The sequence below is a fragment of the Anguilla rostrata genome, chromosome 10, assembly GCF_018555375.3.
Source record: "Anguilla rostrata isolate EN2019 chromosome 10, ASM1855537v3, whole genome shotgun sequence".
Lineage (NCBI taxonomy): Eukaryota > Metazoa > Chordata > Actinopteri > Anguilliformes > Anguillidae > Anguilla > Anguilla rostrata.
The window spans coordinates 37,687,844-37,712,124 of record NC_057942.1 but is presented as its reverse complement, the minus strand read 5'-3'; the positions used below and the strand labels follow the sequence as shown (position 1 = coordinate 37,712,124).

General features: G+C 43.2%; 2 protein-coding genes across 3 annotated transcripts in view; both read left to right on the top strand.

Moving 5' to 3' along the window:
• pip5k1bb (phosphatidylinositol-4-phosphate 5-kinase, type I, beta b) overlaps positions 1–2,116 on the top strand; it is a 40,503-nt gene extending 38,387 nt beyond the window's left edge. Inside the window, exon 15 of the mRNA XM_064296886.1 lies at positions 535–2,116. Coding sequence (XP_064152956.1) covers positions 535–537 — 3 coding nt within the window. The 3' untranslated portion in view covers positions 538–2,116. The remainder of the gene's footprint in view (positions 1–534) is intronic.
• Positions 2,117–3,195: 1,079 nt separating this feature from the next.
• fxn (frataxin) lies at positions 3,196–10,773 on the top strand. Of its 2 annotated transcripts, XM_064296888.1 has the most exons (6): positions 3,196–3,375; positions 3,683–3,778; positions 4,001–4,089; positions 4,835–4,955; positions 9,651–9,748; positions 10,329–10,773. In XM_064296888.1, the coding sequence occupies exons 1-6, from the start codon at positions 3,256–3,258 to the stop codon at positions 10,465–10,467; spliced, it is 663 nt and encodes a 220-aa protein (XP_064152958.1). In that variant the 5' UTR covers positions 3,196–3,255; the 3' UTR covers positions 10,468–10,773. The 2 variants fall into 2 exon arrangements, with proteins under 2 accessions (XP_064152958.1, XP_064152959.1); XM_064296889.1 differs by lacking the exon at positions 3,683–3,778 and having other exon boundaries at positions 3,198–3,375.
• The last annotated feature ends 13,508 nt before the right edge of the window (positions 10,774–24,281 follow it).

The window sequence follows — 24,281 nt, the reverse complement described above, 5'->3', positions numbered from 1 at the left end:
GAGGGAACCTGATTAGACTTCCCCCCTGCTGTCTGAGACACTGTAGGCTCCAAACCGTGTGCATTGGGCACATTGGGCCTCATTCCCGAAACATGCGTACGATCACATTTAATTGTAAACTGTGTTTAGGAACGTTTCCAAGAACATCTTGGTATTTTTTTCTCATCTGTATTTGTTAATGGCTGTTTCCTTTTGATAATCACATGAACTGGATTGCGTCTAAAATTTACAAGCGGTCAGCATTTATCATCTCATAAACCTGGGATACGCACAAAAACAAAGGTCTGCACATGTGTCATGAATCCTGTACTGGTTTTTTGTAGGAACATTTTTTAAGAACAAATGTTAGAATAATTTAAGAAGAGATTTGTGAATGAGGCCCATTCACTCCACATTGCTACAGCCCCTGTACATTCTACATCATTACGTACCTGCATCGTTCTGATGGCAGGCCACCCTATGAATTAATATTCAGATTTTGTGTTCAAAACTGTGACATCATCACTGACACTGGTCTCCTCTGCTGTGTTCCAGTAAAAGGGGCGGGGCAATACATCAGCATCTTCTCCACCAGCACTCTCCTGTCAATCATCCGACAATCACCGCGCTACACCGGACGAGCGGAGGATCGCTTTTACGCAGTCGCGGGTGCCAGCCTTCGACCTCGGACCTTCGACCTCTGACCTCCAAACTTGTCTGACTGTCAGGAGCGTTCCTCCCTCGCCGTCCTCCGCCCCCTGCTGCGATCTTCTGTTGCCAATTCGCTCATGGTCGAGCTGAATGCAAACCTCAGATCTGAATAAGAGCTCCAGTCTCTCCAAAGGAAATCACAGCACAGCTACGTGCCATTTCATGGTGTCCCTACGCTTGCTGGTACATAGTGCTGCTTCTCAAGAGCATGGCAGCTGGAGGCTGTAGCTTTTTTTTGTTGAATTTTACCTGTTATTTACATTTAAGAAGCATATATATATATATATATATATATATATATATACATATATCAATAGATACAAATATAGAATATATATTTCTTTGACTGAATGTTCTCTGTCCTTCCTGCTGACCAGAACAGATTCCTGCAATCCAAAGTTATCGCACCTGGCTTTGTCATGGCTTGCATTTAAAAAGAAGAATTACAAATGTTTACAGCGATCGCTTTTTTGTTTTTAGCTATGCCGAAGTTATGCGCCATTCCGTTGGTCCAGATCTGCTCTGAATGATGGTGCACACGGACGTCGAAATTTCAGGTCACCCTAGTCACTCCTAAGCCACCTGGGACAGCAGCTATGGCACAATTAACAAAATGGCAGAGTGGTGGCTTTTGGGAGCGAGGCTTGGACAGGCGTGTTTGTGCCCTGTATGGACACCTTAAACACGCCGCCTCTTTTCCGTAGCAGCCAGAAAAGGCAAAGAAACTTCTTCAAAAATCACGATCAACCCTGCTTCGCCTGATCCTCATTGCCTTTGCAATCAGATGTGAACATTATACATTAAACACTACCCTCTGGTGGCAGATTTTGAGTACAGCAGGCATGGGAAAGAGAAAGACTATACTCGTGGTCCAAAAATTGGCACTTCTTATGAGCGTATCAAATAATAAATGTATGTGATAAATATGTACGGTCATACTCTGACTCAGGTGAGTTTTCCAGACCTAAATATGTTTTGATTGGTGAATATGCACATTTTTTTACTTACACACATAGCCTACTGTATGTTATGTGCTATGTGTGTAGGTATGTGGATGGAATCACAAATAGAGAAAGTTGAACAGTGATGTTCAGATGCACATAGGAAATGTTTTTGAGGATGAATGAGTTGATCTCAGGATACCCTTCATACACAATAACGTGTATTTCACAGTGGAATGTTGCAAAGTGTTGGGCAGTCCAGTGTTTTTGGACACCACGCAGAAGCTAGCCAATGATTCCATACAATATCGACATATCTTAACTTCATGATTGCACCTTTTGCTGGTTTTTGAGACCATAATTTATTGAATCATTGATAAACACACGGTTTGCTGAAGAATATTTTAATCTCTGAATGTAAAAAAAAGTTGTATTTATAGAAAAAATGCTACTGTATGTAAAATAGTAAAAAAACACATGCTGAATGTTGGTGGTCTCAGTTCTTTATGTGAGGTATTACAATGCTTCCTGTTTTTTTTCTTTTCTTTTTTCAAGAAATCATTGTCAGACGTACTTTGTCACCAGAATTGGGTAATCTACTCTGAAAGCGTACAAACTTGTACAAACTACAAATTACTTCACACTGAAAGTAGTTGAACTACAGCCAAGTTACCCTAAAGAGGAATGTAGCTTGCAGCACTGCAATAACTCAAAGAATGTAGTTCACACCACTTTCTAAAAAAATTATCAATAAAAAAGATCATGTTCCCCAGACATGACACACGTGTGAGCAAAGCCTTCTTTTTCCACACAAGGAAAACCAGCATTGCATGACAGTTGCCAGTTGACTGAGGAGTGGATTGCTTCTCACCAATCCGGATTACAGGGAAAGAGAAAGAGGAGGTGGTATTTGGTCACGGTTGGTTTTAGCCTCGTATCTGCTCATCATCACAAAATGCAAAGAATTGCATTTCAAGCACCGTGATGCCAGCACTGTGTGTAATACTGCCTTTAACACTTACAGCCAAGCTGGAGTTTGTAGAGAAAGACGTACATCAATCATAATCCTGTTGAATAGATCCATCCATCCATCCATCCATCCATTATCTATACCTGCTTATCCTGAGCAGGGTCGCGGGGGGTGCTGGAGCCAATCCCAGCGTGCATTGGGTGAGAAGCAGGAATACACCCTGGACAGGTTGCCAGTCCATTCTCTTGAATAGATCTGGTGATAATATTAGTAAAGAATCTTTGAACACACCAGACAGGTCAACTGAGCTCCACATTCCTAACACTGAAAATTCTCTCACCAAGTCACTGAACCCAAAACAATCCTGAAAAAAAAAACAATAAATGCATCTTGTGAACATTCCAGTTAAGGATATGATCAAGTTCAAGGTCTGTGCTGTAATAAGCAACCGATAGGTAGCCTCGCGAGCCAGTCTCTTCTTTCACTTTGTTCAACCGATAAGCAACCCACGTCAGGAAAACGTGTTGTTCGCACTCCACCACACTAGATGGCGGTAAAGACCCATACGTCTAGAATAAACTGCGTAAACACCCACCCAAGAGGAAGTCCATTGCGCACTACAAACTTCAGTGCAGGTCTGTGATACGAACGAACATGTCAAGGTTGACAACTAAGGGAAAATGCATTTATCATTTTCTTCGTAACCTGAGACTTACACGGAAATGTGAAGCTATTCATGCCAGCTCTACGACGGGCAGGTTTAAATCGCATGACGTAAGTATACGAAAATATCAAAGCATTTAGCTTGCTTTCTGGATAAGTGAAATGGCATCGTGAGCTAACATACCTAGGAGGCTAACCAACTGTTACCTAATGTTATCCTGAATGAAAATGCATTAATCGTGGCTGGATAATTAGTGAACTAGTCTCATGAAGATGCTATTGTACCAGTCAGTCGTGAGCTACAGTTCTCGTAGTACAGCATTTCGTAGAAAATGTATATTTCTGAGCTGTGTGACGTAGCATATTACTAGCATAACAAATGCCATGCCTATTTTCTATCTGCGTAACATTAACCTAGAACCACATGGGGGCCTGGAAGTATATGTCCACCGTTTCTTCACGAAATGGACAGTCAAAATCAGTATGCTCACCCAGAATCCTGGAACAGCTTAAGGTAAAGCTGTGTATTTGTAGAATACTTAGATAACGATTAGGTGGACACTACACGCCGAGTACACACACTTCCCAGGGGATGGGCTATAACAGGCAGTTGACAGCGTGTTATTAAGGGATTGCAAACCAGCGGTGTCCGTAGCGTTTCCTTCTAGTGGAAGGCTTGACGCATTCAACGTAACGTTATTTCGCTATGTTTATTTGTAATACCCCATGTTCTCAGTTGCTCTACACAGGACAAGAGGTGCAGTCACTACGAAGAAATCTCCATGTTACAACTGCTACACTTGCTGAACAAGTATCCCAGAAGAGGTGATGTATGCGATGTTTTCGTCTATTGGAAATTATTCAGAACAATCGTGTTTAACGTTGTAGTTCCGTTTGTAGTCGAGTCATTCCAACCATGCTTTGGACAATGTTTGTTAGCATACTGCTTCCCTACCAACCTCCAGGTTATTTAGCGGTCATTTAGCGAGCTGCGTTGCATATTAGCACGACATAACTTGTCTTGCAAATGGTGATGTAGACTATTAGGAGAGTCAAGCTTGAGAAATGAACCTAAGCTTGATTACCAACTACAGAATATCGTAAAGGTTTCTGGTTGGTCTTAGTGATGAGTAAAGAGCCTTATAGCCATCGAGTTTATAATAATAAGACGATAATTGGGTGAAAATTATAAGGTTCTACACATATTGCTGTGGACTAACCAGATGATCAACTCCGTATTACTAATATAGTACCAGAAAGCCCATTTACCTACCAAAGCAACCTGTCGGAACACAGAAGGAACAAGAGTTCTAGTTTGGCGAATATCTATGCCAGTCTCCTGTAGTTAAAGAAAGTGGAAAACTGAAGGAAAGCGAGTCAATCCTCTGGTTAGTCTATAGTACCAGTATCTGTGCAGGATCTTACTAATGTTAGAGCAAACTCAGTAGTCTTGGGGTTAATAAAAGCACGGTTTAGTCTGAGGTGTATCGCAGCTGGTCTCTGTCCGGTGTCTTGATCTTGGCCCCTGCTTCACTTCAGTGCCACTGACCTCATGTCATTAATTTGACAGTGAGATGTCAGAGGCAGTCTACGAGAAACTAGTCGATGAAACGCTGGAAGCACTGGCAGACTATTTTGAGGATCTGATGGATCTGTCCCCTACGCCTTCAGACTATGACGTGACCTATTCTGTAAGTAAATGTCCTTTTTGATGTTGCTTATAATGAGCACAACCACTATTTAGTTACATGTCCACTAGGGGCCGCTGTTGACCTAGTGTAGATCCTGATCACATGTACAGTGTAGCCACATTGCTATTTCACCTTCGAAGGGTTCTAGACAGAATTGGCCTTTACAACAGATAATTTATTATCTCAATGACTTTCAGATTTTACTATAACTAAACAGGGCAGGATTGTAAGCAAATGTTATATCATTCCCGTGCATGTTTCAACACTGGGCAGCTGCAGCAGGAAAATAAATATTATTATTAATTATTATAAATTAGAAATTGAATACAGGAATTGAGTAATTTCAAGAGCTTTTTTCTGAAAGCAGGATTAAATAGTTAGAGAACATGTCTCAGAATAATGTTAAATAAATCAAGTGTATTTAGTCACTTACTTCATGAACAGTGAAAACATATCACAGCTGCATTCAGCAGATGACAATTAATGCATTACTTTTTTAACAGGTTTGTGTATGCTTGTCGTTGGAAACTTTGGTTCCAAGCCTCGTGGAGGTCTGAGAAAATAATCAGGGTCAATGCAATTCATCAGTGACACGCTCCGGGTTGTAAACACCTGATCAATAGGGCGCTGTCATTGGTTGGCAGAGGGGGGGGGATACTCTATGTGTTTGTTAAAATGCATCGATTAAATATTGCCAGTGTATCACATGCTTATGGTACATTTAAAAAGAAAGAAAAAGTGTATGTTTAAACCAATGAACTGAAATTCGATAAATATAATAATTATAACAGTGCTTAGAAAAGCCTAATAGCCTAAGTGATATAATTATAATAATCGTAAGTATCATTATACAACTTCATTTTATCTAAAAATGGCCCTTTCTCTGGAAGCACTGGTAGCTTTTTTGTCATTGGTCAGGGAAGGAAATGTTCGTAAAAAGTGAAAACTTAACTGAAGTTTAGCCTGCTTCTGGTAGTTTTTTTTTTTTTTTTGCTTCTGTTCTTCTTGAATGCTCCGGTTCTGACCACACTGCCGATCAGTGAATACACGCAGCGTGGAGCGCACTACCACTGCGGCAGTGGCGAGAGCCATTTTTACGCCTTTCAGATTAAAACAAAGGCAGGAAAGAGAGAACGCGTAAATAAGTAAATACATGAGTTAGCGCGTGTAGCCGGTCCAAGCTGTGACCGAGCGGAATGTTCTCCGAGATCGATTACAGCGTGGCGGCCAACGGCTTTTTTCCGAGGTCGGGTTTTTAACATTCATTTCATCCCCATTTCGGCATCGATTTCCGTCCCAATTCTGTGCTGGTAATTAGGGCCGCCCAGCTGACGGCGGACCCAGACCCCAGCATCTGCCTGCCGCGGATCTTCCCCCCTCCCCCCATAACTGACCCCTAATTCCGGTGTTAATTATTAAACGCGAGTTTCAGCAAACGGGACCCAAAAATAGCTATTAGTTTTCTGGATCGCTAAAGTGGGTTGCGCACCCCCAACTAACTCTGAAAGAGACTCCCAAGCAAGTTCAACAGACATCAGCTGTCAGTCACTGGCATAGAGCACAACAAAATGGAACTAGTTTGCAAGGAAAATTAGGTTTTCCTCACCAGTGTGTCGGTGAAGTAGCATAGCGGTGGGTAAATGCAATCAAACATGCACGAGGGGCTGTTGAGCTCGCCGAGGCTTATTTTTGTTCCCCTTTCACGCTCAGAGTTGCAAGCGAGCGGCGTGGGCGTGAAAGCGGAGGCAATTGGCATACGCCCCGCCCACGTCCGTCTCCGGCGGGCCCTGCTTCTCTCCAAAACCGCCTGACAGGGCTGCAAAAGATGAGCACAGCTCCCACAAGGTCACCGCGCTTCCCGGGACATTGAAGCGGAGTCGCGCGGGAGCCCTGTGACGCGTCCCGCACGCCCGGGGCCAGATCCGAACGCGCCGTCGGCCATACCAATGAGCCCAGCACCATGGCTTGGCACTTTTAGCGGACTCCGCGTGCATACCAAGCGAGCGGAGATGATGAATCGGTCAGATGTCTGAGATACAGTGGGGGGGTGGGGGGGGGGGGTGGGGAATGTGCGTAAGTCCCAGCGCCCCAGCCGGTGACATTTCCGTCACCGTCGCAGGCTGCGTGATGGACAGCGCTCACCTCAGACTGCGGGCCGTTTAGAGCGGGCTCTGGGCCGGAGGCAGAATGATTGACGGCTGCCTTCAGGATGACGGACGGCCCGACCGGTCTCCGCCTCGTCGCGACGGCGTCGGTGCTCCACAGCACGGCTGCCCAACCCTCTTCCTGGCCGTCTGCCGTCCTGCAGGTTGTCTCTTCCTTTGGCGGCCATCTTTGGCGGCCATCTTGCTCCTCCTCTCGGGCTTAGAGGAGTGGTAACCAACCGTGCTCCTGGCGATCCACCGTCCTGTAGGTTTTTCATTTCAACCCTAATTTGGCACACCTAACTCTACTAATTAGCAGCTCAACGAGATCTCTAGCTGTTGAGTGAGGTGTGCTTTGTTAGGGTTGGAGTGAAACCCTACAGGACGGTAGATCTCCAGGAACAGGGTTGGTTACCACTGCCTTAGAGCAAAGAGTCTTGAGTGCAGCAGACCCAAGTGTCACAAGAGAGGGTGAAAGAAAAAGCCTTTGGGGACCATCAGGCCCAAGCTGATTGGTGGGCAGGTTATTCACACTGTCAGCTTTGTGTCCAGTCACCAGTCAGATTAGTGTCATGTGGTTGACTGGACAGTGGCATGAGGAGCTTTGGGGGGGGAGGGGAGGGTTTGGTTCTGGCTTTGAGATTTCCTCTGGGATGAAGGGGCCGGTGAGATCCATAACGGTAGCGGCAGACGGGACTCTCAGCCAGTGGCCCGGGGAGCGGGGGGCATGATTAATGGCGCTGCGGTTTTTTAAAAATCGCTCAGCGGGACAGGTGCTGTCCAGGTTGGAAGATGCTCCCGGCTCAGCAGATGACCTTTACTCCTGCCTGCCCACTGGCAGAGAGAGTCACCTGATACAGGCTGATATATGAAATACGTTCATGAGAAAGTAACCGTAATTGAGATGTAATTAATTAGCATTTTTCAATCATTGAAAATTCTTTAAAATGTTGATCCCAGAAAGTATGATTCGCTGAAATAGTTATAAACCATCATCTGGACTCGAAACCATTTCAACAGGACAACTGAAAACTGAATATTTTGAGCAGAGCTGCTTAATTTTTGTTTTGAATTTAAGAGGTGTAATTTATGTCATTATCCTTATTGCTCCTCCTGCAGAATTGTCCTCAAGCATCATGTTGTTTTTGCACTTGTTCGGAACATTATCCCGTAGACCTGACCTTAGATGGGGCGGCGGCATCTAAGATCAGGTCTACGGGACGCGTAACAGATACCATGGGCTGGCAGTGAGGCACTGCGGTTGATGAACTGCAGTTGGACCCCAAATTCTTTCAGGTTGAAGTCCCAGGTGGAGAGGAGGACTGCTGTGCCATTTTAGTGAGGTACCTGAAGTTCACTAAGGATACCCAGCTCTGCACGTAGATGCTTTATGACAGCAGGAGCTAGCTAAGCCGCCCTGTTTAAGTGCATGCCATTAAAAATGTGCTGTTATGCAATCGCGTGGCGATGTTTGTCTCTAAACCACTTATGCAGCTGGTTTTGTTTATTTGTGCATTTATTTTTAGCTGAGCAATTTGTCAAGGGGCACTGCAAGTGGTGACCCAGCTGGGAGTTGAACCCGTGACCCTTCGTTTACAAAGGTCCCCTTCGCCGAACAGATTGTGCGCAGCAGTTCAGTCCTGGTGTTTTTTTTCTTTTCTTTTCTTTTTTTAATCTAATCCGCTTTAACGGGGAAGTGGATGGTAATTAATGGTTTAATGGCTCCGTTCGCAGGGTGGAGGGACGGCCATGGGAGATGAGGGAAGTTGGAAATGTAAATCGCGAGGGGGGGGGGGACAAAAGAGAAATGAATTTAGCGGGAGTTACTGGAAGCACAGTTTTCAGGTTATTTATCGTTGAGGGAAACCGAAACAGATTCAAGGGGCCGAACGGCAGCCGGCGTTCTCCCCACCCAAAAAGCCGAGCAGGCGACGTGCTCTGCGTAGCTCCCCTCCAGCTCGGCGACCCCAGGGACTGGGCCCCGTCGCGCCGTTAACGTTGTTACGCAGAATAAAATCAGAAATTATGGGCTGGGAGGGGCAACCGCTAGGCTAACCTAAACTCCTCTTCAGGTAGTGAGCCCGTGTCGTTGCGCACGCCGTAGCGATCATTTATTCAGATATAAGAGTGAGAATATTTTTTTTTTGCTACAGCAGTAGAGTGGATATTATCGGTTTGCTTTTTAAAAGGTTTCATCAATTGAACTTGAGTCATCGCAGTATCTGGTATTGGGGTGTTTGTGAGCAATGCTGCGCAATAATGAGAAGATTGTTACATTTTTTTAAACATGCTTTCTACTGTTTATGAGCAGATGTGAATTATGAGGTAGAACAGGAGCTGAGTGAGCTTCTATGCTCTATACTTATTCAAGATACAAGGAGAAAAAAACAACAACAAAAAAGATGATTATTTGTTTATCATTTTGACTGTTATTGGATGGGATGTTTGGAATCTCGTTCTTGTGTTACCCGCCCAGCACTGTAAATGGCTCATCGTGTGTGTGTGTGTGTGTGTGTGTGTGTGTGTGTGTGTGTCTCTTCCCTTTCGGCAGAGCGGAGTGCTGACGGTGAAAGTGGGCGGAGACCATGGCACTTACGTCATCAACAAACAGACGCCAAACCGGCAGATTTGGCTCTCCTCCCCTACGAGGTATGTGGAGGGTGTCCCGCCCACTAGATGGGTGGATGAATGGAATTTTATTTTTAAATGAGGGCCTCATCTGAAGTAGCGTCCTCTCACCCTTCGTTTCTCAATTCATCAATCCGATGTCACTCCCGATTGACTTGGCCACGTTTCCGCCATATCGAGTTCACCTGTCCTTGCTCTGCACATCAGGTGAAAGAAGGAAGATCGTGAGCTGGGATGTCAACCTAACAAGCCTGATGGGCTGCAGCATCTGCTGGTTTTTGGTGTGTGTGCATGCGCCGGAGTGCTTCATTTAAGTAATAAAAGAGTCCATGCATCTTGTTTTTAGTTTTTTTTTAATTGGATGCTCACTGAAAGGAAGTCACAAAAACCTACAGATGCTCTGGCCCTCCAGGACTGCAGTTTGAGACCCCTGATCTTATGTTTTTGGACAGTGCTCACGTCTGCATCAATTTTACGTCAAACCGTTTCGACTCTGCCTTATTTCTGAATTATTTGCTTGTTATTCATTTCTATAGTACAGCAAATGTAAGTTTTCTTTAGCCAGTTTAAAGGCTCACCTGACCCTGTTTTCTTCCTGCAGTGGGCCAAAGCGCTACGACTGGACGGGCGAACGTTGGATATACTCACACGACGGCAACTGCCTCCACGAGCTGCTCTCTCGGGAGTTCTCCGCCATTTTTAACTCCGACATGGACCTGTCAAACTTGATTCATTCCTAATTGGAAGGACGCAGAAATATTTTTTTTTTTTTGCATTGTTATTCTTCCATATAAATATGAGCTCGCTGACGATGTCAGTGAATGGTAAGCCATTCAAAAACGATGTGAAAGCTGAGCAGTCAGTTTCTGTAAGTGTTTTAACAGCTGTATGAGTACTACGGCTGAAGCAAGCTAAAAGATTAATGTCCCGTGGCTAATTAACGTATGTAATCGATCCAGATACCAACAATATTACACGGACCATTAGGTTCTTCATTCAGCGGAGTCTCGTGATGGTTTATGTACAAAATAAAGGCGTTAATCATTTTGTGGTGTAGGGTTTCCGATTACGTTTTCAGTCATTGTTGACTTGTAACAATGGGGGGTGTATTCATCGTATGTTTCAAAAAGTATCCAATTAAGCTGCAGTAAAGAAGCAGTGATTTACAACTTGTGTTGCACCAAGAATGCTCATATTTGTTGATTTGCAGGACGTGGTGTTTTCGATGCTTTTCTAGGTTTAACCAATGGAGCCAGTGCCACCGTATTTATCTCGGTTCTTCAGACAGCGTGCGCCATATTAACACAAAATTCACAACTCCACAGATTAATTGCAAATATATTTTATTTCCTAAGTTTATCCTGGTTTCATCCTCGGTGTGTGTTTTACATGCATTTTAAATGTAGCAAATTGTTATTTTCGGTTTTATTTAAACTTTTATGAATGGCTTTGTGGTGGAAATATTGAAATATAAAATCATTCATGAAACTATGCCCTTCTTGTCAAACCCTTGTACATACTTGAAATTAAAATAAAAACCATAGTCCAAAAACCCCGTGATTTACATTTAATGTGGGTGAGCATAACCGTTATTTACGACAAGGCTTGCAGGTCACTGCAATAATGAGCTCTTTAATCACATTTTCCAGTGTGATGCGTGTTTTATTGCGTATTAGTCTGTTCATTAGTCCTAATGACAAGACAACGTTAACGGCCTATGAGGCTTTCAGTTCACACAGGTTCCGTTAAACTGGAACATATTAGCCAACGGCTAACTTCCATACACGGTGTAGGTAACTGTAGGCTACTAAATACGAAAAATGCGTGGTAATGTCATGGAGTGGTCCAAGCGCTTGATTGTAGACTATTCTTATATCTTAGCACTCATGCCCACTGGTACAGTATACTGAAATGAAATTAAACCACTTTTTCAAGAATGAGTTTAGTTTCTATGGGAACGTGTGGACTTGACACTGGATAGGCTACCACCAACAACACCCTGCTTGCTTACCTTACCTTTAAGCCAAGCAACAGGATATTATTGTGGAACTCTGAAAAGAGGAACATTATTGAAGCCGGTGGAACCGGCTTTTCTTCGATTTTGGCCAAACAGGGTCAATGATACCCTATGCGAAGATACTGAAAGTAATTGAAGTGGAACATTACTAATCATTAGACATCAGGGTATTTTCATTGCATAGTCTTGAACAAGCAATTGCGCCTAGCCAAACCCATTCGAAGGCTAATTAAAAAAAAAGAATCGGCAGCAATATTTTTAGGTTATTTCAAACAGTTGCCTTCGTTGCTGTGAGGAAAATTATATGGCTATGCCATTCAATTCTTTGAAAATTTGCAGACTAAACACTCTGACCTGCCGGAAAAAATAATCCCACGGCTGCGCGGTCACGAGCAATAGGACACCTGTGCTCACCTGTTGATTCAGAGACACGCCCATATACCTGATACAGGAAATTTGGCAGTGTCGAAAATCTGGTTTCACTCCGGTCTCCTTGGTTTGGGATTGTAAGGAGACTTTTTCATCATAGGGGAATAGGTAACCTACGCAAAAACTCAACGGTAAGTTAACTTGTTTGCGCGTTCGTCAGGGGTCGGAACGTTAACGGCATATCCGGATTTGTGTTTGTTTTTGATGTGTTGCTTAGATCAGCCATGCCAAACGGATCAAGGGAGCAAGTTCAACAAACTACATTTTCGATGATTTTAAAAGTTGTTAATATTTAGAATGTAATTATGCTACACCTGTCTGCAGATAAGATTAAACTCCTAATTCGGGAAAGTAGGAAATCGCCAGAATATTCACCATCTAGCCATAGATGTTTTGCGGTCACTGGACATCCGGTTATCCATCGTTTTTGTTTCTCAGTGACTTGTTATTGACTTGCTAATCCTTCTAGGAAAACGCGCACGGAATTTTTGTGGGGCTAAGCTTTGAAGTCACTTATCCAGAAAAACAAATAAACGCAATTGAGGTCTTCTAACAGGTTCCCAGTTTCTAAAAGGCTCCCAGCTTCAAAAGATATCTTGTGGATTAAAATAGAACGCATTTCACCTAAAAGATACTGTGAATGGCGGTTTTTTTAGCCTACTGTAGCACATGGAGGGAAAACAAAGTACTCGAAAAATATAAGCCTACTACAGATAGGAAACAAATATTATTAATACACGCTATAATTATAACCAGGCTGTTATTATCTTACCAAATAAAAATGAGCATATTCCCCAGCACGGAATACCAAACGGCGGTCGTGGTCTTGCGGATGGGGTTGAGGGGAATGAGGGCCCCGTATTGACAGACGGATACGCGGCTGTATGAGGTAACATATTTAGGGCGGCATTCCTTTCACTTTCGAAATGGCGTAAATTACAGATTTAACGCACAGTATTAATTTGTAGGGCTCGAGTATGTCTCGTGTTATCATTTGCACAATCGTCTCCACAATCCAACAACGTTGATCATCACTGATGACATCAGGGGGTATACTACGAAGGACGCTTAACACACCGAGGGGGTTATTTTCCTTAGCTGGCTTCACAAAACCTAACAACCGCAGTCAGGCTTAACCGGTATCACGAAGCTGGTTATCAACTTCCTAAGTGAACACTGGCTTTGTTAATGAAGCTCTGTACGTGGCTGTGTATGCAAAAATGACAATAAAGCCGTAGTCTACACCATGGACCGTACACGAGCACGCCAAGGACTGATATGGACGGACAGGAAGAACATAAAACAGTCTTGTCAAAAATTATGTTGCCGCCAACAAAGCCAAAATTTGCTAATAGCGTACATTTGTTAGTTAATATACTTTATTTACTTTACCCTATCACTGCTAAAGAATAGATATACGCTCTCACATACAGGTTATTTCTAATGTGATAACCTAACCCTTACGATTGATACATTATATTAAAAATATTTCCTGAAGCAATCACACCACAGTGTATAAAAAAAACTGAGTAATCGTGGGACTTAAGACATTGTTCCATAATTAATGGGAAGTAGATATGGACGCGTAGGGTTCGATAAACTCGCATATGTGTTGTACTCCCACCGTTGATGATAATGTATATATTTTAGTCCTATAGTATATCCACAGAGAATGCCAGAGGATTAATTCGATCTTTAAATAATCTCCGCCCTGAGAAAACACCCCCGAGTTCTACGTGACACTACAGGAATGGGGACGCCCTTCTCCAAGTTGATTTGTCAAAGGGCGGTGCTTTTAAATGTTTCAATCTGATAACCAGAACATCACCTGCCCCGGACGAGGTTACCTGTGCAGTGTAAATTACCATGGCAATATATACCCCGAGGTTACCTCTGGTATGGTCGTGGACCTGCATTCAAATACAATACATCGATCGCACTGTGAAAATATTGTATCTGAATGTTGATAAACCTGTGGGTAGAAATTATAATTATTTGGCTAACAAGCTTGTTTTGTCCACGCTTGTTTGCATTTGTTGGGGCAGTCGTGCATTGTTTTAGCCTCATTGTGTCTTCCCCCTAATGAGGTTAGCGGATATCTGTATCTATAATTCAGTTGAACAGGTCCTGTACTTTTTGTATTGTGACAAATGAAGCTGGTTTCATTTATTGGCAGGAGTCCAAAATAAAACCACAGGCAAACCGCTTTCACTAGGCTACACGAGGCCTGCAGATGGGACCGTCAGTTGGTCGTCTGAAGCGCATGAAAGCCGCTCTAATTGAGCGAATGTCTATGTTACACCGACTGTAAGCGCAGTATTGGGAGCTGTTCTTTGATTAGAAGTAACAGTAATGAGCGAGGTCTGTGTCAATCAGTGTGCCATCAATTCAGCAGCCATTTGATCCTCGTATTTGGCTTTGTTTTCTTACAGTTATAGAGTCAAGGACAAATTGTTCAAGGGAATGTCTTTAACCTGTGTTGTTTCTAAAACCATGGCCTGAAAAGCACTGTGGTCTCCAGGCCAGTTGGGAAGTGCTCTGTGGTAACTTGCTGGTAAATGTCGCTATACAAAAACAGAGAAATTGATCGATTGGTTTTCTGATTCCAGCCCCAGGTTTGAACGCGCGAACGCTAGTCAGCGCAGATTTATGCACTCAATCCGAGAGGTTCCACAGGGTTTAACGGGGGGTTGGCCTGCACACGTAACAAAAGATATGATTTCCCCTCGCAGCTAAAGACCAAGGTCTAATCGCACTTTATTGCTTCACTGCCGGGCGACGTCACGTTCTGTAGGGGACGTTCACGTGCTGAACTCGTCTGTGCCAAACCCGCTACAAGCGCGGAAAGGAGATCGTGCTGCAGTCCCGTCTCGTCGTCCAGGTTGTTGTTACTGATTGGTGGTGATCGAGCACCCAGCAGGGGGCACACAGACCTATTGATAAGCTCTCGTTTTTTTTCTCTCTCTCTGCAACAAGGAGTCCAGCACAGGCCTATTTATAGAACAAGGTCTCCCCAGAAGCGTTTCTGCTTTTGGTCGGAGCATTGGAGAGAGCAGCACAGACCCGGAGGTTGTGAGAGAGACTCTGGCATCTTGACTTATCTTTGTGGGGATGATGGAGGCCGTGTTTACTGTTGACATATCGATCTCGTCGCGATAAGGTAAACAAAGCGGCACTGTCATCCCAGAAAGCACACAGACGGTGGATTACGAAGCCGTTCTTTTCAGATAACATCGCTTGCTGAGGAAAGAAACGTTTACACCGCTTTTCAGAATGCAGCGAATGCACTGTCAAAATGAAAAGCCATTAATCTGTGCAGTTCCTCACGAACGGAGTAATTTGTCTTAATTTCTGCACCCACATAGCATATCTGAGCCTAGCTGTCACCTGCGAGACAAAACCATTTTAATCTTGGAAAAAGGACAGCCTGGCTTTCTGTTTTCGCCTTTAAACGGAACGCAGCCTCAATCTTTTGAAATGAAGATGTATTGTGAGAGACAACAGAATGCCCCTGACTTCCTGCTTTTGTTAAAGATCTAAAACGGAACTTGTTCAGCCCGTTTAAAAAGGTCTGCCCTTGTTACTGGCCTGCTTTAATTGGAGACGCACGCATGCGCAGATGTACATCCTGCTTGAATAGCTTGTTACTGTTGGGCGTTATCAAAGCAGGGGAACTGACCTTGTTTAACGTAGACATACAAGCCGTTTTGTATTTTTGGGAATATGTTGTTATGAAATAGGAAGTGAAACAGGGACACAGCACCGAGTTTTCATCATTTTATTAAACAAACGTTGGTCTGAAAGGATTAAGTATTAAAACATTAATTATGAATGTCATTAAAATATTAATCATTGCTTAATTGTGTAGAGCTGTGTATTGTCATTTTAATTTGTCGTCCTGATTTCTCTGGCTGGCAGGGATTTGGCACGGGCCTGCACTGTTCATTTCCCCCAAATAAACCTGCATATTAATTATGGATATGACAAAGTTATTGAAATTAATGAAAATTTTAGCAGACAGGAAAATTGCATTTGTTGGAACTGAAAGTCAGCATAATCCGCCCCTATATCTGATTGGCAGAACAGTCCCTCCTGTTCCTACCCACTTTCCTGGGTTGTTGAATGAGCAGGTTGAATGTGGAACAGGCATATTTGGTCATTGGGGATTCTTAGTATTCCATATTTTGGGGAAATCAATCACACTTTAATTTAAGCGCATCCTTTTTTGTTTTTTTTGCAGTGAATTCTCATTTCGTGAAATTAGGTTCCTCGGCAGGTGGAGAATTCTCCAGTGATGTGATAAAACTCTTGGGATTGGGTCAAGACCTTTTAGTGCCTGTGACCTCTGAAAATGCATAGAAGTAACTAGGGGATTGATTAAAGGGTCTTACTAGAATCAGACATTTGGGATTTATGGCAGGTTGCTCTGACCAAGTTGTGGCTCTGTTATATAGCTGGATGTACACACACACACACACACACACACACACACCCTTGTTTTGGTGCCTTGTACTGACTCCACATCTCCAGCCTTGCTGTGCTCACTTCTCCAGATTCTGTTCTCTCCTCTCTCTCCCCTGCCCTTCTGGACTTGCCGGTTCTGGAGGTATTACCCCAGAGATCTGTGTACAGTTAAGGCAATGGCCCGGGAGTGCTGGGCAGGGGGGGGTGGGGGTGGGGGTGGGGGGGAGTTTGGGATCGATCGGTCAGGCAGCTGTGGCTGCATTATGCAAACCTCCCTGCCCTGTTTAGTGGTTACACTGAGACTAAGAGCAGCGTCAGCAACACAGCGGCCCGAACACCGCAGGCCTTAAAGTGCTGGGTCATGTAAAGGTGCTCTGGCCTGGTTCCGAATAGACACTCTCAGGTGTGATAGAGACACTCCTGTGAACATCAAAATACTCTGCGGTACGAAACACACCTCAGCACAGTGGAGTTCACCTGTACACACAAACACATGCACATGCAAACATGCCCATACACAAACAAATACATACAGACATATGCACACACACATACACGCATGTGTAAGCACACACACATGCAAAAAGGCCTACACTTGTGAAAATACCTACACACCACACATACATATATGATATATGCAAACATTACTGCACACACACTCACATACACACACACAGACACAAACACACTTACACATACTGTATGTGTTTGTATTCCCCACATTCAGTTGTGTGAGTGTGTATGTTTGTGTGTGTGTGTGTGTATGCTTGTGGGAATTTGCAGTGTCAAACTAATTGCTAATTTATGATGGACTGAAAAACATAAATTTCCAGGTGAAGTTGATTAAAATCCTTACAGCCAAATATTGATGGTTTAGGGGAATCTCTGGGGTATTAGTGGAGAACAGCCTGATTTATACAGACACACACACACACACACACACACACACACAGTGGTCCTATTTCTCTTGACAGAGTAAACGGGGTCTGAAAAAATCTGGTGCCTATATAAACCTCTCTATGAGGGGAAAAACTCAAAGCTTTTCTTAAAAAGTATTTATTACTTTTGGAATGTTGTTTTCCTCATTCCTGGCCTTTTGTAATTAAAGTGTGCAACTATGTACATGAGTACTTGTGTACATACACACACATTTATGTTGTGTGTGCATTTCTGTACAAATGTGACATTTAGTTTTAGTGTAATATGCCTTGTATTTTATGTACTTGTATCATGTCTAAGCCAACCCTGTTGATCTGTTACTGGTGGGATGCCAAACTACCTTCTCCTGTTCTGTTCTATTATTTTCCTCTGTTAAGGCCACTCCCCAGGCTTTTAAGAGGTCTTTTTCCCTTGGTTTACTTGCAGTTCTGCATTTTTTGAGACTTTAGCTTTTGTAACTATATACAGTGTGTGTAGCACTGGGCACCGCTGATCATAAAACATAAAATTTAGTGCAATACCGTTTTGTTAAGTTGATGGATCGGTTGCCCTGTCACATGGGAGTCTGCATAAGATGATCATGCTCAGACCATAAAACGTATTTTTTCCGCACCGATTATAATTATATCACAGTCTGTGTGAATGCTACCGCTCCTGGGACCGACAGTCCATTCCACCCTGGCATTTTGCAGACTTTTATCTCGAGCGATTTATACAACTTTAGCATTTTTACATAGTATCCATTACATTACAGGCATTTAGCAGACACTCTTATCCAGAGCGACTTACACAATTTTTTACATAGCATTTACATGGCATCCATTTATACAGCTGGATATATATACTGAAGCAATTCAGGTTAAGTACCTTGCTCAAGGGTACAATGGCAGTATCCTATCCAGGAATCGAACCTATGACGTTTCGGTTACAAGCCCAGATCCTTACCCACTGTGCTACACTGCCGCCCTACGCAACTGGATGCAACTGGATATATGCCGAAGCTATTCTGGTTAAATACCTTGCTCGAGGAAATTGTACCCATGAATGAATCCCACAACCTTTAACCATTATCCCTCCGACAGGGCAGCCACGTGCAACAAGCAAAATCAGCAGATTGGTTTCAGTGACTTGGTCAAGGTTATGATTCTAATGCACTGTCGCCAGCTCCATTCTTTGTGCCAGGTCAGGCGTGTTTGTGGTCGACAGGTTACTGTGAAAACAGTCTCATCAGAAATGACTCCGGAACCTTCTGTGACCTTCGCTCAAGGTCATGCCTGCCGCTGCGCAATTAAGATGTAAATTAATGCGCGGTTCAATGCTTAAAATCTCATTTGTATTTGCGTGCATGACTATTGATGTCGTGTAGCATGTTTAAAAAAAAAAAAAAAAAATCCAGGATTACTGCACTTGATGAATGTCGGGTTATTTTTATCCACGCATTGAGAATATTCCGACAAAAGATTAGCGGTTTATGTATATAGATACCCGACAGAGAACTTATCAGAACGGATCGTGGCTCATAGCCAAAAGAGGGAGATCAAGGCCTTTTTTCTGTGTGTGAATTTTATATTTACAATAAAGAAATTGACCAATTTTCATAATTTTTGTCACGTAGGCTACCAATGGGAACAACCATGAATGCATAGATCAGTCGATGACTGAAGATATTATCGTCATTGCATTTTACATCGCACTCGTGATATATATATATTTTTACTTCTGTTGGTTTTATTATATAAAGTTATTTCAGAGGGGTGGTTAAACCAGTTGATAACATTTGAAGAATCACTTCAGCCTCTGATCTCTTGCCTCGTAAAACTGTCTGGTCAAGAGATGGACGCAGGCTGGCTGCATTGTTTGCATATCTAATGCTCACACCTTGTTTTACCTTTGGGGAAACCTGATATTTGTTTGAAAGTAAATGTTAATGAATTCATTCCAAAAGCCCTGACTTTGCAGATGTGGCTGGCTGTCCAGCAGATTTAGTGAGGGATGCATTCTGACAGGCACGTCTGACAGAAGCAACCCCTTAAAACCCGGGACAGGAACCGTAATCCCGGTCTATGGTTATTTCAAAGTCTGTGACTATTGGGCTGCTGGAGAACTTTCACCCAGGATGCGGACGTGCAAGAAAACTTCAAAGACAAATATGGCAGAAATAACCAAAGACTTATAATGGCATTGACAGACATCCAAAATAAAGTGGTTAAAACAAAGCTTTTTCAGTTGATAATTGTCATTGGGGCTTTATTAGACTATCAGGACAGGCTAATTTGTTCAAACGTGCAAACACGCCAGACTCCAAGCCTGCGTGTATCGTAGACCAGGCCCCTGGAACACAAACTCCGGCCCTGGGGGGTTTTTTTGTGGGTGGCGTCCTTTCAAATCAGCAGCCAGTGTGGGCCTTGGAAACGAGGTTTTGTGGAGCCTGTGGCCCAATCAATGGCTGTAACTGAGCGCTCAAGTGCTGAATCACGTTGAACACCTGCAGCGGTAGCGACGCCCTGCGCTCTGTCCGTGTGTCCGCCTTTGATTAAAGCCCTTATCTGCATACTGATCTGCACATAAAAGCTGGCAGACAGTCCACCGCCTTCTGTGGCCAGAGTGGTGCTTTGCGACTGGCCGATCCATGTGAGTTTGCACTCACAAAATAAACGAATGCATAAAAAGCGTCTAAAATAGGAATACCATAAAGAGACGCATGAGCTCTCATGTTCCTATGGAGAGACGACCGCACAGTGCACCCGTGGTTGTGCGCATGGACTGTGTTGGGTGTATTAGAGCATGAACACATGTACATTTAGGGAATTGTGCTTTCTACTTTTTTTTTTTTTTACAGATGAGAAAATTGCGCAGGCCAGATGCACAGCTGCCTGACGGCCAGGTTAAATCCGCGCATCAGTTTATCGGCGCATATTTTTAACGTGTGTCAAAGCTTGGCAGTCGTGTTCCCTCTTGGAGTTGATTCATGAGCCAAACAAAATTGATCTGGTTCATCATACGATTCATTACCTGGTAGCATGTCACTTGCCCCCCCCCCACCCCCCCCGCCCCACACACACACCCTACAGTTTGGTGTACTTTGCACAAAATCATTTTCAGTAATAAGAACCTTAAAAAAAAAAAAAAGTAATTTAATTGCAAAAGTGTACCGCTTGTCACGTGACATGCACAGACAATATTATCTTGCATCCATTTTGATACAATTGCACATTAGGCAGTTGGCTGCAGATGGCACAACTTTTAAAGCACTGCTGTTGGATTTTAAAACGATGTTCTCTGCAGACCTGTGTCAGATGTATGTGGAATTATCATGTACTGCACATGGGGAAAAATGGATAAACTTTCATGCTGCTCCCTGAGAACGTAGCTACAATCGCATTAAACGAGAATGTCGCTCTGGTTATAAATTGCATGTGTCAGAACTCTTAAAAATGTCCGTAGTCTGTTGGAATTGTGCCAGTGTCTGAAGGATTAAAGTATTTAAAATAATGATTTGACCCGGCATTGCCTGACCCTGCCTTTTCTTCTCTGGAGCCCACGAGCCGTCTCTGCGCTAGAAGTGAGGCTTTATCTGCCTCCCGCCGTTTTAATGATGGACGCGCGAAGATGAAGCGCTTTATTTATTAAGGGTGGAGGTAATACTGCTGTGAATGCTCCCATTAACACCACTTTATTTCAGCCTCTGCCAGCTTTGTATGATTTCCGTTTAATTCTAGCCTACGTGTGATCACTGATGCGTGTTTTTTATGGTTAGTCTTTTTTGTGCTTTTGCAGTTCTGCGTAATGACTGTAACGCACCGGCTCTCAATTAGTTGTGAAGTTGTAATGTTTCGCTTGTCTTATCGCAAAAGCAAATGTCACGTTTTCATAACACCATTAAAAAATGACCTTAAGCAATACTTGATGCTCTTAAGTGGATCAAAGAGCGGACTGCACAGAATGGCCTAAACTAAGAGCAAGACTGTTGGAACCAGGAAACAATGGCGTAAAATTCCCCTAAACCGAAGCGGCGGTTGATTCCCTCAGGCGAATTGAACGGTACGACCCGGCTGTGAGAATGTCCCCCTGTACAGGTGTACCGAATGCCCTAGTTCCCTGAGCATGTTCACCGTTAAAAATAAATCAAAATGTCCCATGCAGTGTTTTCATGCAGCCATGTGAAAATAGAAATGGTTTGATTGTGTGTGTGTGTATATATATAGGCTCTCTGATCGTTGGCGCGTGCCCACCCCATGCACCTGACCACCTATTTCCTGCTGGACGCTCCAGTGAGATCTCAGGTGCAGGAAACCGTTCAGAATGTAATCTATTCCGTGCGAGCTGCCAGCGCGTAATTTTATCGCCAAAGCTTGCCATTGGTTGGAAGACTGAATGTTGTTCTTACAAGCAAATGTTTGTGTGTTTATGTGTGTGTATGTGTATATATATATATGTGTGTGAGAGAGTGTTTTATGGGACAAAAAGGGATTTTTTTTATTAGTATAATAGTACTGATGCTTGAGAGGGTCACCGTTTTGGGTGTACCCTTTAACCTGCCTCTCCTGAACTCAAACAGATTTTTCTTAAAGATACAGGTATTATGTTCATATTTATTTATATTTTACGGGTTGGAAAGAATGATTTTTGAGGGTAGGAATGCTTTTTTAGGGTAAAAATGCTTGCTCTGGGATCCAGGACTAAGCTGTGGTTAAGGATTATAGTGCATGTGGGGAATCTGCGTTATCTGGTGCGGCTTAGTGTCACAATTATCCCCGTGGAGCTCTTTCATTAGTGTAATGTTTAAAGGTTCTTTAGAATTATGTAAGAATGACGCTTGTGAGATTCTCATTCGGATTCTGCTTTTTCCCCCTTTTACTTTTTTCTTTTTGTCCAACAAAACGTTTGTCCTTGTTGCAGTTGTTGTCATTGGCAGGAGAGAAGAAGGGGGCAAAAAAAATTAAATTAAAATATCTGCCGCGCGACGGCAACCGGCCATGGAAGGTGAAACCGGGGAGCTTTGCCGGTCGTGCTCGGCGCAGTAGTCGTATTTTCGCGTCGGCGCGATAGGCTCGCCCCCGTTGTGGCAAGACGGCGCGAAAAAGGAGGAAAATGAAGTACAAGAAATATTTCACCATAATGCAGGCGGCCCTTGGGATCGCCCCGCTCAACAAGCGCGAGTTCCTTCCGCCCCCCCGCCGCTTCTGGAAATCTGCAGAGTAAGTGTGCCCCGGGGGTCAGTGCTTTCGGGAGGGGGGGTGGAGGGGTGGAATCAGTGGCAGGGTGTGAAAGATTGGGTCAGTGTTTTGGGGGGAAAGGAGAGGGAGAAGACTGGATCATCAGGACTTCAGAAAAGTGGAGGTACAGGGACCATTGCTCATTGGGCTGTGAATAAGGAGTGGATGGAAAGATTTGGTCAGTGTTAGCGAAGTGGAGGGAGAGAGGTCAGTGTTTTTGGGAATGACGAAGAACAGAGGGACATTATTTTTCGGACAGTAGTTGGAACAGCTGTGTATCGGGGGGGGGGGGGGGTGTCTCTGTTTTAAAAACAAGGAGAATGACACAAAGGATCTGTGATTTTGGGGAATAAAGAGGGAGAAATCGGGATCATGTTTTGGGAAAGATGGAATGAGGGTTTAGAAAATACAGGAGCAGACAGGATGAGTAGGGAGAACTGATGAGGTTTGGGTTTGGGGGAAAAGAGGAACAGGACTAGAATAGAGTGGAAAATGGGGGTATTTCTGGAAATTGATGGAACAAAAACATGAAACTATTTTTTCCCCAATGAACACAAATATCTTCATTTTAACATATCAATGCGTTATGTAAATAAATAAATCTTCCAAGTCTATTTCATTCAGTAAGTGTTTTTACAAGTTGAAAAAGTTATAAGTTGATCGCTATTTGTATTTTTTAATGCCATACACCTTTTTTATTTTTTTAATAAATGTTTATAATTAACGGAAGCAATGTGTGGTTGAAGAATCTGTTGTAAACCAATATATGCATGTTTGGAACATTCTATAGCTTCTTTGGAGGGTCCCATACTTCCTGCAGTAGGGTAAAAATCTGAAGAGTCACATAGGTTGGGATTTTTTCCCCACCATCTCGTGAGAAAACAAAGGTACTGCTGTTCATTTAGGGGAGCCACTTACCCATGTCACTGTGAGGTTACTTGGTTGTGACCAAAAAATACCCAACATTTTTGTTGGCAGATGGAGAAAACAAACGGCTCTATCTCATAATGCAGTCTTGTAAAATGAAATGCTGTAAAACTAGAGTTCTGATTATTTCTGTGTAGATTCACAGTCGATAGGCACCATTTCTGTCCTGTCACATACATTGTATCGCGGATTGCTTGAGAGCAACTACATTTTATATCAATATAAAATAGCTCCACCTTTTTCTGCGATTAGATTATTTTCTGTACTCACAAAACCTCAATAAGCTCCATCCGTTTTGAGTTTGAAGGATTTATCTGAATTGAAACGAATCGCAAAGATATTTTTCCGCCAGACTGCTCAGACATAGATTAGATGAGGATTATTTTGAAAACAAATTTGCTTGCTACACACAAGAAATGAGGATTAAGTGAAGTTTTTTTTTAACCTTCTGTAGCGAGTAGTATTATCTATATATAGCATTTACAGACGGTGCTTTTCAAAAACAGTTACGTAAATATGAATAGCTCTGGGGCAAATATTCTAATAACATTTTTTGCTTTTG